Genomic DNA, 13,375 nt, shown 5'->3' on the forward strand with positions numbered 1-13,375 from the left:
TGCACTATTAGAACACTTTCCATGTACATAACTTAAGCATAAAATATTCAATGATTCACGCCAGTAATAATGAAAAACTAAGCCTTGAAAAGGTTCCTTGTCTGTCATAATCAAAAATCCTGATTCATTAGAACATCGGAAAGTATGCAGTTCCTCGCAGCCACAGATCCGATGCAAATCTGCTCTGCAAGTCTGACTCTTATGCCAGCTATAGATGGTTAGAATATTGGCGGGTTCGGCAGGGACCGGCCAGGATTCAAACCATCTATGAGAAGGCCGATTGTACCCAAGTAGATCCATCAATCAACTTGGGTACAACAAGCAGGTCGGATTTTTTATGCAATTATTGCCAGTGGGTATATAGCAGCTAGCAATAATCACTGTGTGATCTCCCTGCAACCCCCCCTTGTCAGAACACAATGGCTCCGCAGGAGGGATCCCCCCATTAACACTGACTGTTGATGGGGGAATCAAGCAACTTTCTTTCCAGCAACCTGTGGCTACAGGAAAGAAAATTTGCACCATCTATGGACTACTTTCATAATAGAGAGAATGACGAAATATAAATGTCTGTAATGCTTTGATGTGGAACAAATATGTACACAAGGCCTTTCCTAAAAGCTACATTAGCTGTTCAAGGATGGATAAATAAAGGGTAATAGAACGGCTGAAATAATTTACTGAAGAAAATGCTATTCTAGGTTTCCATCAGTGCTGCTCACATATTTGAGGTCTAGGCACTTTGACTAAGTATTGACAAACTATTAGTAAAGAGGAAAGAAAATTGGGACTTTATATGAGGCAGTGACTAGCCAGATTCACATACCTCCATCTCGGTTACAGATCATAAAGAAAGGGGGGTTTGTGGGACTTTATATGAAGCACACAACTAAGAATGAATGAAACAATAGATATACAGCAACATATTAGCATACATACACATTAATAAATCGGTCTCATTAAATATCATCTAAACAAAAAAAAAAAAAAAAAAAATTAAATTTTATATATATATATATATATATATATATATATATATATATATATATATATATATATATATATATATATATATATATATATATATATATATATATATATATATATTTATTTTTTGTTTAGATGATATTTAATGAGACCGATTTATTAATGTGTATGTATGCTAATATGTTGCTGTATATCTATTGTTTCATTCATTCTTAGTTGTGTGCTTCATATAAAGTCCCACAAACCCCCCTTCCTTTATGATCTGTAACAGAGATGGAGGTATGTGAATCTGGTATGTGAAACGTGAACATAGTTAGATATGAAAATGATCTTATGTATAGGATCGATTCACGATTCGAAAAGATTCTAATACTGAACACATAGTTTCTGTGACGTAGCATCATAGGAAAACTCTACGAGTTTCGTGGATAACTTCCACTCATCAGGAGTGGATGCAAATTAGGTGTATCTATAATAAAATATAACATATGCCAGAATAGTATAATGATTGGTATAAAGAAAGGGGGGGGGGGGGGACAACAACTGGATCCCAGCACTCTTACCTAGGAGTATAATATACAGTCAGGTCCATAAAATATTGGGACATCGACACAATTCTAATCTTTTTGCCTCTATACACCACCACAATGGATTTGAAATGAAACAAACAAGATGTGCTTTAACTGCAGATTTTCAGCTTTAATTTGAGGGTATTTACATCCAAATCAGGTGAAGGAATTACAACATTTTGTATATGTGCCTCCAACTTTTTAAGGGACCAAAAGTAATGGGACAGATTAACAATCATCCATCAAACTTTCACTTTTTAATACTTGGTTGCAAATTCTTTGCAGTCAATTACAGCCTGAAGTCTGGAACGCATAGACATCACCAGACGCTGGGTTTCATCCCTGGTGATGCTCTGCCAGGCCTCTACTGCAACTGTCTTCAGTCCCTGCTTGTTCTTGGGGCATTTTCCCTTCAGTTTTGTCTTCAGCAAGTGAAATGCATGCTCAAATCGGATTCAGGTCAGGTGATTGACTTGGCCATTGCATAACATTCCACTTATTTCCCTTAAAAAACTCTTTGGTTGCTTTTGCAGTATGCTTCGGGTCATTGTCCATCTGCACTGTGAAGCGCCGTCCAATGAGTTCTGAAGCATTTTGCTGAATACGAGCAGATAATATTGCCCGAAACACTTCAGAATTCATCCTGCTGCTTTTGTCAGCAGTCACATCATCAATAAATACAAGAGAACCAGTTCCATTGGCAGCCATACATGCCCACGCCATGACACTACCACCACCATGCTTCACTGATGAGGTGGTATGCTTTGGATCATGAGCAGTTCCTTTCCTTCTCCATACTCAACTCTTGCCATCACTCTGGTACAAGTTGATCTTGGTCTCATCTGTCCATAGAATGTTGTTCCAGAACTGTGAAGGCTTTTTTAGATGTTATTTGGCAAACTCTAATCTGCCCTTCCTGTTTTTGACGCTCACCAATGGTTTACATCTTGTGGTGAACCCTCTGTATTCACTCTGGTGAAGTCTTCTCTTGATTGTTGACTTTGACACACATACACCTACCTCCTGGAGAGTGTTCTTGATCTGGCCAACTGTTGTGAAGGGTGTTTTCTTCACCAGGGAAAGAATTCTTCGGTCATCCACCACAGTTGTTTTCCGTGGTCTTCTGGGTCTTTTGGTGTTGCTGAGCTCACTGGTGCATTCTAAGGATGTTCTAAACAGTTGATTTGGCCACACCTAATGTTTTTGCTATCTCTCTGATGGGTTTGTTTTGTTTTTTCAGCCTAATGATGGCTTGCTTCACTGATAGTGACAGCTCTTTGGATCTCATTTTGAGAGTTGACAGCAACAGATTCCAAATGCAAATAGCACACTTGAAATTAACTCTGGACCTTTTATCTACTCCTTGTAAATGGGATAATGAGGGAATTATTATATTATTATTATACAGGATTTATATAGCGCCGACAGTTTACGCACATACAACAACACACACCTGGCCATGGAACAGCTGAGCAGCCAATTGTCCCATTACTTTTGGTCCCTTAAAAAGTGGGAGGCACATATATAAACTGTTGAAATTTCTACACTGTTCACCTGATTTTGATGTAAATATCCTCAAATTAAAGTTGAAAGTCTGCAGTTAAAGCACATCTTGTTTGTTTCATTTCAAATCCATTGTGGTGGTGTATAGAGCCAAAAAGATTAGAATTGTGCCGATGTCCCAATATTTATGGACCTGGCTGTAGATCAAAACTATTGATATCAGTAACTGTGGGAAAAACATCATCCTCGGGAGCTGAGGTGGTAATATCTGCGGCAAAAAGGCGGCACGAACACCTGGAGTTGTACATCTATTGGAATGTGGTCCCCGGTTACCAGTTGTGATTTGTAATTGATGCTGTATATAAAATTCCAAAGAGCTTCTGTGAGAAATAAGAAATCAATGGGAGTGATTGCACAACTGATAAACTAAGGGCAAAAGAAAGTGGATCGGTGCGGCAGCGCAAATGCGGGGTCGCACCAATTCAGACGCTGCTATTGCCGGCAAAATCAAATCGCATCAATGTGAAACAGGGCTAAAGGGAGTGATGGGAAAAAAAGTTACCGTGTAGAAGCTAGTGAGTGAACGATGGAAACCAAATAGTACCTTAGACTTTGAATAAAGAGCATGAACCAGGATAGTGCAGTGTCTCAGGAGGGTAGAAGACAAATTGTGGTATATGTAAAGGCAATCGGCCATAGATAACCACCAACGTCACGCTACATGGTCAATGGGGAGGCAGTGTCAGTGCCTGGGCGTCCATTGACACCCAGCAATTGGCGTCCAAACCCTCTCTCGTGGTGCACACAGCTGTAGAAACACCACATGTCGGCGTGACGAAGTGACATCATCCGCTCGGCATGTGGGCGTTCCGTCGATCCGCATCAGGCGCCCTTCCCTCATTATAATGGGAGAGGCCCCCGATGCAGATCGCAGCTCCCAGGGACGAAGAAAACCAGAGCCACCTCCAGTACACACCTAAAGTATAAACCCCCATATATTACAATAGAGCTGCACGATTCTGGCTAAAATGAGAATGACGATTTTTTTGCTTAGAGGATAGATCAGGATTCTCTCGTGATTCTCACGGCGTAACATCATCTTTCACATTAAAACAAGAAAAAAATTGTGCTAACTTTACTGTTTCGGCTTTTTTTTATTTATTGAAGTGTATTTTTTCCCCAAAAATTGCATTTGAAAGACCGCTGGGCAAATACAATGTGACATAAAATATTGCAGCAATTGCCATTTTATTCCCTAGGGTCTCTGCTAAAATATTATATATATATATATATATATATATATATATATATATATATATATATATATATATATATGTGTTCCAAGTAATTTTTTGGCCAAAAAATATTGATTTTAACTTAAAGCGGAAGTAAACCCACCCATAAAACAGTTTTATTTCCGGCACGTGCCGGAAATGTAACACTACCATTGGTTGTGCTCTCAACCAAACTGTCAAGCCATCCAATGGCTGGTGTCTAAACTGATCACATATGCAGTATCATGGCAGTTGTAGATTAAACAAAGGCAAAGATGGCAGCTTCCTTGGCTAAAAACGATAGGGGGGTTTACTTACACTTTAAGAAAGAAGTGTCAGAAAAATATTTAGACTTTAAGTGGTTAAACTTCCTACATTTACACTTGTTTAAAACTTGGCAGATTGCCTGATCCCTTTGATCCAAGAAGGAAATTAGTTACAATGTTTCAAGTTCTAAACTTGGCAGACTGCCCTGATGCTTTCTTTTGACAGCTGAGTGAGCAGATAATCTCTCTACTTGTTTATATGAAAGAATCGGCAAACTCAGCAGGACAGATCCTCAGAGGGGGTGAATCGAGATCACGATTTTTTAACGATTAATTGTGCAGCTCTATTTTACAATTGTATTGGCAGATGTATGTCACAGGCTAAACATGTATAAAGTACATAGTTGTGTGCTTCCATCCCTAACAAAAGTATTACTGTCCATCTGGTATTCGTCCATTAATTCCAGCAAAATTGTTAAAAGGGACCCACCCCTTTCACTAGAAATCATATGAGCATGTAGCTCTGCATGCAATCATTTTACATTCTATTAGTTAAATATTTTTTTTCTTTTAGTTACAATTACTGTTTTTCCACTTCCTGGTTGGGTGAGGCACAGGTGACGTAACCCTGGCCTCACTGATGTGCACGGTCACATGTAAAAAATGTTCTTCTCTCCACTCTGTATTCAAAACAAAAAAAAAAAAAAAAAAAGGTTTTGCCTTTAGTTCCACTTTAAAAAGGAGAAGTTTGCCTTCTTTAACATGTTACATCAGCACCGGCCAGCCACGCCACTCATTCACAGAGCCTTTGAGGCTGTCGGCTTGTAGTTCTCAATGACCTACCAAGGTGCTGTTGAGCACTCTGGGTAGTTAATGGAGTATTCCTGGCAGTGTGCAACTGCCTTCCTGTACAAAGTAGGAGCAGAAAGCTTACACAGAATGTCTGTAAGAGCCCCACATAGCACCCACGATCTGATCGCAGGCCCAATGCTTTGCAGGCTCATAGTGAAAAATAAATAAATGCACATTTTTTTAACTGCAAAAACAATCTTATTATTATTTTTTTTTTTTTTTTTTACAAAGGTGAACTTATCTTTAAGTGTCATCTACAGTTGTCACTTCGGAGGTAAAGACAAGTAGCACTTCTTATCGAGTAAATAATTGCCAGTAAGAAGTACTGTCTGTTTCATCCATAGCAAATAGGCTCCAACAGACTTATTCAATAAAGCAAAGTGTATTAATCCAGATCAACCTCACAGAATCAGTAAACTATAATCTGATGGCTTACTATGGACTACAGGACTTGTAGCTTTGCTAATTGTACTGCCTTGTTAAATAAATCTGCAATTTACATTTTCTCTGGTGGAGAATGGAGTGCTGTTATTGATGGATTTTACTAGCACTCACGAGACGGATTCAAATGTATATAAAAATATATCAAAACTTTATTAATAAACAAATTTCTAAAAAAAAAAAAAAAAAAAAAAAAAAAGGGGGACACACCACACATCATGCGTATAATGGTTCATTAAAACAAATACAGCCATAATGTGATACATATATCCCATATAGGGACTACCATACATACAACAATATGTGCTTAAGGATGCCAAGAAAGAGGTGTGTGTATTTTTCTGTGTACAATAGAAAACAGACACTTGACACCACCGTCACACATGAAGAAGACTACTTATGTAGATGAGTTTTTGTTTTTTTTTTTGCGAGAAATACAATATCAATGGTTCCTCTTATATAACTGGAATATCGATACTGATAAGCACATCAAGTTTCAATTCCAGGGCTGGTATACCTATAAGTGGGCAGGAGGGCATGTGATCACCTGCTACACCAAAACCATCCTGCATGCCTTTTACCAACGTAGGCATACCTTGAGAGGGCTACTCCCCCAAAAAGAGGTGCCGCGGCCTAAAGTAGCAATGCCTGAAGCTGATGGCCGAAAGTTCCTCAGCACCAGCAGTTCCCAGGGTGGGTGCAAAAAGGTGAATCTGAAAAATGTACGTTGTATTTCAAAATAAATGGCTTTTGTTTAAATTGATCTAGCAATGTCCTAGTACCATGCTGGGTCCTGTGTTGGGTTACCTATTCAGGCAACTACAGCAGAAGTTCTAATGGTTTACGATATATAGGAATCCTTCAGGGAGGACTCCACAAGCTCCCTGCTTACCTCCCTAGTTACAACACCAAATTATTTATTATATCCAGTACAATGAATTTTGTAGAATTGAATATTATTGAATGTGTATTTAAAATCGATAATGAATTTTGTAACCATTGTCAACACCATTAATTTTATTTATTACATGTACTTATATAGTGTTGTCAATTTGTTACATATGTATTGTACATTCACATCAGTCTCTGTCCTCAAGCAGCTTACAATCTAAGGTCTCTAGTTCACATTCATATACTAGGGCCAATTCAGACAGGATCCAATTAGCCTATCAGCATGTCTTTGGAGTGTGGGAGGAAACTGGAGATCCCGGAGGAAACCCACGCAGGCACAGGGAGAACATGCAAACTTCAGGCAGGTAGTGTCATGGTTGGGATTCCAACTAATGACCCCAGCGCTGCTGAGCGGAAGTGCTAACCACTTAGCTACAGGAAGGGTCAGCAACACACCTTTTTATGGGTAAGTGGAAGGCAGGTAGGTTACATAAAGCCCCTAATGCTTGAACTCCTAAAAGACATATGGAGTTCTGAAGAGCACATGGCACTAGTGTTTTGGGAGGGGAGCCCTCTAAAAAGCACCCTGCTCTATGCAAAAAGGGCACGTGAGCTTGTTTCAGCTAAGGTAGAAAGGGGGGGGGGGGACTGTCATCTTACTCTTAACATTGGGTATACCAGCCCACAAGCTGTAACATGATGGGATTAATACTAAACTGTACATCAGGGGTCAGCAACCATTTTCCACTTAAGGGCCAGATTCAATGTATGTGAATGCATGGAGGGCTGCATTCAGATGCTAATAAATGAAGATAATAATAATCCTAACATAGTAATTATAACAGTACAGGTTTACCTCACGTTAAGGTGCTTGATTAAAGTGGATGTAAACCCAATGTCATCCTTTCTAAACTACTGCCATAGGGGTTATCTATAAGGATATACATGCCTCCTGCATGTATCTTTACCTGTCAAATGTCTCCCCTCTGCCTTTTATTAGACCCGAAAAACTGCATATTCTAGTGGGTGGGTCTGTTGTCTGGAGCTCGGTGGGTGGAGTCGTGATGTCAGTAGACTCCCCGCCCACCTCTACACTCCCCTTGTCAATATGTGTATTTCTAACACTGAACTTCTGCTATGATCTCTAACATCCAGTGAAAAGACAGGAAAGTAACCACATGTCTTCAGCATGCCAAATCATGCTGAGGTGTGGAACAGCCAATCCTTGCAGAGCTGCTGAAGAAAGGAGTGGGGGAGGGAATTAAAAAATACTGCATGTCTCTTAGGCTGAAGCATGAGATATGTAAATCACCTGTCACTCACAGCAAGGGGGAGGATTTGACAAAGTTTTTCTCAGTTTGTCAAGAATTGTCTCACTGAACAATAAAAGAGGATTGCTCAGAGATGGATTAACTCTGTGTGGCAAGACTGGGCTCAAATGATAGCAAATCTTATACTCTACAGTATAATAAAAAAACAAAATTCGGGTTTACATCCACTTTAATACAAAACCAGTTCACCCTGAGGAAACATGTGGTTGTGGATTCAGATTTTACTACCCCATCCTGGCACCCAAGGCATCCAGCATTGTCTGGAGATGGGGTTCCTGTCCCTAAGGGATATGGGTGCCCCATCCCTAGGAGAGATGAGGTTCCCGACCCATAGTGTCCTCTGCCCCCCTGCCCCATAGCAGTTTCCTGTGCCCCCCCCCAAAAAAGCAGTGTCCTCTGTCCCCTGCCATTTAGCGGTGGCGGGCCAGGTGTGACCCGCAGGTAAAGCAGGTCAAAATCAGCATCACGCACACTACACAATTAAGTGTTGCAAACAGCAAAATTCACCCAATATGCAAGTATATTTAATCACTTTTACTGGATTGAAAAAAAAATTAAAAAATGGCACCAAACTCATGGCTCAACTCCCTAAAAATGGAATGCCCCTCACTTTTCCTGCTGCATCTCTGAGACGGAACAGAAGTGGTGGAATTTTTACGAATGGCATACAAACAGCAAAAATAAACTTCCCTACTGTAGCATAGCCACACCATAGGTATCTCATGTCCTTTGCCAAAAAATGGCTGTGATGTGAGCAGGAGGAGACCTAAGAAAACTGTCCACAACCCTTGGAACAACAAACCTCCAAATGGAAAGTGCTCACTGGATCACTAATGAACAAGCCATCTTACATTCACTAAACATTTCTACTTTTACTTGCAACTACTATTTTTGCACCTCCTGGTTGAGTGAGGCACTGGTGAGGTTACCAGGGCCTCACAGTAGAGCTGCACGATTCTGGCTAAAACGAGAATCACAATTTTTTTGCTTATAATAAAGATCACGATTCTCGTGGTGTAACATCTTTCACATTATACAAAAAAATTGGGCTAACTTTACTGATTAGTTTTTTTTTTTTAAGTGTATTTTTTCATTAAAAAAATTGCATTTGAAAAACCGCTGCGCAAGTACGGTGTGACATAAAACATTGCAACAGCCACCATTTTATTCTCTAGGGTCTCTGCTAAAAATATATATCATGTTTGGGTGCTCCAAGTAATTTTCTAGCAGAAAATAATGATTATTACTTGTAAGCAACAAAGGTCAGAAAAGGTTTGGTCTTTAAAGGAAAGAACTATGAGGGAAGTTTAACCATTTGATAGGATTGTTTCTACTTATTTGTGGTTGTACTAAAACTTGGCAGGCTGCCTGGATTTTTTTTTTCTTTCCAGCTGTGAGAACTCTGCACTTGTTAGAAAAAGATTGTGACATGCTGTTTTGAAGATCGGGAAGGGAAAAAGATCGCGATTTCGATTCCTAATGATTAATTGTGCAGCTCTACCTCACAGCTGCCTTTTGGGAAAGCTACACCACCAGCGCCTTCCTCTTGAGTAAGGATAAGCTCAGGTGTGTTTGCAAACAGCATGTGCAGAGCCCGCCAGGAAGCCGGCACCGCACGGCGCTAATCACAGGCAGTGAGACATTTCCCGATCTCTGCAGCCACGCATCGGGACAATGTCTCACTGCTTGTGATTAGCGCTCCGCAGTGCTGACTACCTGGTGGGCTCTGCACGTGCTGTTTGCGAACACACCTGAGCTCATCCTTACTCCTGAGTAAGGATGAGCTCCGGCGTGTTCGCATGGCGCACGTGCCGAGCCCGCCAGGAAGTCGGCACGGCGCAGCGCTAATCACAGGCAGGGAGACATTTCCCGATCTCTGCAGCCGCACATCGGGAAATGTCTCACTGCTTGTGATTAGCGCTGCCCCGTGCCGACTTCCTGGCGGGCTCGGCACGTGCGCCATGCGAACACGCCGGAGCTCATCCCTACTCCTGAGATGCGCATTGTCACGTGTTCCAGGAAATAAAGGGAGATAGATTCATCTGTCCTAAGGCCGGCCATAGACTGTTCGAATCTGAAACCTGCTGAACTGGCTGAGATTCGAATTGTGTGTTGGCAGGCTACTTGGATACAACCTGCCTGTTGGACAGCTTCCTCCAACCACCCCTGTCAGCAGCAGACAATTGCTCAGCCGGAGGGATTCCCCTGTCAGCACCGTCTGTTTTAATAGGGGAAATCGCCTGAATTTCTTTCCTGCAAAATGGCCACAAGGAGTAGAACAGGAAGGACAAGAAGCCTGTAATAAACAATCATTATCTGTTTGTAGATTGTGATAACTAAAACTTTCTAAAAGGTGTCTTTGTTGTCATTTTATGATAAGGGAGATTTACTCTAAGTAAATAAAAATGTGCACACCTGTTAAACCTGCTTCAAAACACAAGTCAAAGGCAGAAAAACAGAGTCCATCGGCTGCTGGAGTGCACACAAATTCCTTATTTATGGTTTTTCAGAGTACAAAACTGCTGAACTCGCCCTTCTTTGTCTATGTGGTCTGCTGAAGAGGAAAATATATTTAAAGATCCCCCCTGACTTATACTCATCTTCCCCATCAGGCTATTCCTCTTTGGGGGGGGGGGGGGGGGGTCAGGAGTCCAAATCTTGTTTTTAACTGAATTCCAAGGACACAGGTTAATATTTACATAGATGAAATATACTTTATAGGAGGGTGCCAAAAGAATTTCACACCCCCCTCCCCCTTAGTTTGAATTCCTCTTACCAGCAATTGGTCTCAGAAAAGTGTCTGGAGCAGGAGATAAGTGCCAGTTATCAATGCAGCCTCCTCTTCCTAGCTGCATTGTTGGACAGCTATGTGGGGGTAGGGGAAAGGGCAACTTGTCCAACCACATAGCTAGCTTTCTACAGCATGTCGGAAGATGGTGCAATGTACTACATGTACTTTGTCCCCCTCCTCACTACCCTCTAGCTCAGGGATCTATAAACAAAGGGCCAGTTTACTGTCCTTCAGACTTTGGGGGGGGGGGGGGGTGTTGTTGGGGCCAGCAGGAATAAAACCGTTTTTCTGGCATCGGTGTGAACAGTGCCCAATCTTTGTTACTAAAGGTGAGGAATAGCCTACCCCTCTTGGTGTCGGTGGCACAAATTATGTCCCACTGCTGGCGTCGGTGGCACAAATTATGTCCCACTGCTGGCGTCGGTGGCACAAATTATGTCCCACTGCTGGCGTCGGTGGCACAAATTATGTCCCACTGCTGGCGTCGGTGGCACAAATTATGTCCCACTGCTGGCATCGGTGGCACAAATTATGTCCCACTGCTGGCGTCGGTGGCACAAATTATGTCCCACTGCTGGCGTCGGTGGCACAAATTATGTCCCACTGCTGGTTTCTTTCAGGTCCCAATCCTTCACTTATGATGAGGCCCTTCTTCGGACGTCCACATCACTGCCCCCATGATATGGACAATTCCTAATGGCTGTCCAGCTGCTGGATCCCCTCAGAATGCAGAAGAGGAATGACATGATTGCGAGGGCACCACACAGCGAGGGCTAACCTGCACATCTGGAATGGTGGACCCTGCAGCAGGAAAACAGCTGTGGCGAGGGACCTGGATTGTAGACTTAGGCCGGCCATACCCAGTTTGAATCTTGGCTGGCACGGCAGGAACAGGCCGAGATTCGAACCGTTACTGGGCAGGCTGAATGTACCAAGCGGATCAATCAACTTGGGTACAACCAGCCTGCTGGATTCTCTTGCAATGATCACTGTCTTCTCCTGACAAGGGCAGCTTCCCACAACCGTCCCCCCAGAAGAAGACAATTGTGGATTGCCCTGTCAGCATGGTCTGTGTTAATGAGGGAATCGTGTGAATTTCTTCCCTGCAACCCGTGGTTGCAGGACAGAAATTTGCACCATAATGGGGGCAAAAAACCCTATATGATAGGTTATAGGATGCGAAAACTTTAGTTTTTGCCCAGACTTGGGCTTTAGGGTGGGCTCACTTGTGTGATGCTGTGCTGCCTCACATTTTTTTCATGAGTAGGGCACCCCATTAATTCGATTAGGCTGCCAAATGCATCCAAATCACACAAAAGAAGTGCATGACCCTATTTTTTTTGTTTTTTTATTTCACTGCATCAAAACGCATAGTACTTTGTTACCCTACATTATGGCATGCGATTTTCTGCGCACATTAGTAAAGTGCGTCAGGTTCCGTTACAGAAGAACAGCGTCACCACACACCTGCAAAAGTGACATTTCTGAATCGCACAAATATGAACCTAGCCTAAAAGTTCCTAATCCTGGGAAACGCTTCCAAAACGCGTGGGGTGTTTCCAAAGCGTTCATCAGGCGTTGGATTTGTATTGGCGGGCCCTAAAAATGGTATGTGTGACCCAAAGAAAGACAAAGAGCCAAACACACACGGAGGAGGAGACACACATAGGACAAAGTGACAGTCCATATACCCCCCAATGAGAACAGCTAGTTACCATGCCGCCCAAGGAGACATCCTGGTCATCTGTGAGGATCAGCACTATGTTCGGTCTCCGGGATACCCCCTCCACAGCCAATAAACACAGCGAAGCTGAGAAGAGCAGACAAAGCCATGTCCCCGGAGAGCCCACACAACTCATCCTCCTCTCATACAAAGTCCCCATCTTCTAGTTCAATACATGCACTGTGCACACACGCACACAGCCCACAAGAGGAAGTAGCACTATACTGGTCAGCTGACCAGTTTCACATCACATGCCTGACAATAACAGGAAGAAGGGAGAGGGGGGAGGAAGAAACGTACACAGGAGGCGTGTCAGCCCACTAGGGGGCGTGCGTGTGTGTTCTCATCTCATCTCTTCCTACACTGTGCAGGAGTTTTGTCAGATTTGGCGACCCGTCAGAATGTTTAACGGAAGTGACGTTTTGTCACCGCCATCTTGCTACACCCCGCACTCGTCCACAGTAAGGATACACTGAGAAGGGGGAAAGTGGACATCTTGTTACACCCACCGCCGTTTTGCATTATACACTTATTTTTCACTGTAAACGGAGGTTTTATATTGAAATACAGTACTTAGAACTCCGTCTGACAGTTTATATGTCGAATTTTAAAAATTTCAGTGACAGCGGCGTTGCCTAGTATTCATTGAGAAAAATGCAAGGTGTTGTGTGAATGGTCATATATCCCAACTGTCCCTGATTTCGAGGGACTGTCCCTGATTTGGAGCATTGTCCCTCTGTCCCTCTT

At 42.3% G+C, this 13,375-nt stretch overlaps 1 protein-coding gene across 1 annotated transcript in view; it reads right to left on the reverse strand.

Annotated features, from left to right (window-relative positions):
• GNS (glucosamine (N-acetyl)-6-sulfatase) overlaps positions 1-12,900 on the reverse strand; it is a 54,471-nt gene extending 41,571 nt beyond the window's left edge. The window contains exon 1 of the mRNA XM_073620120.1: positions 12,621-12,900. Coding sequence (XP_073476221.1) covers positions 12,621-12,788 — 168 coding nt within the window. The 5' untranslated portion in view covers positions 12,789-12,900. The remainder of the gene's footprint in view (positions 1-12,620) is intronic.
• Positions 12,901-13,375: the final 475 nt, after the last annotated feature.

This window comes from Aquarana catesbeiana, linkage group LG03 (genome assembly GCF_042186555.1).
Source record: "Aquarana catesbeiana isolate 2022-GZ linkage group LG03, ASM4218655v1, whole genome shotgun sequence".
NCBI classification, from domain to species: Eukaryota; Metazoa; Chordata; class Amphibia; order Anura; family Ranidae; genus Aquarana; species Aquarana catesbeiana.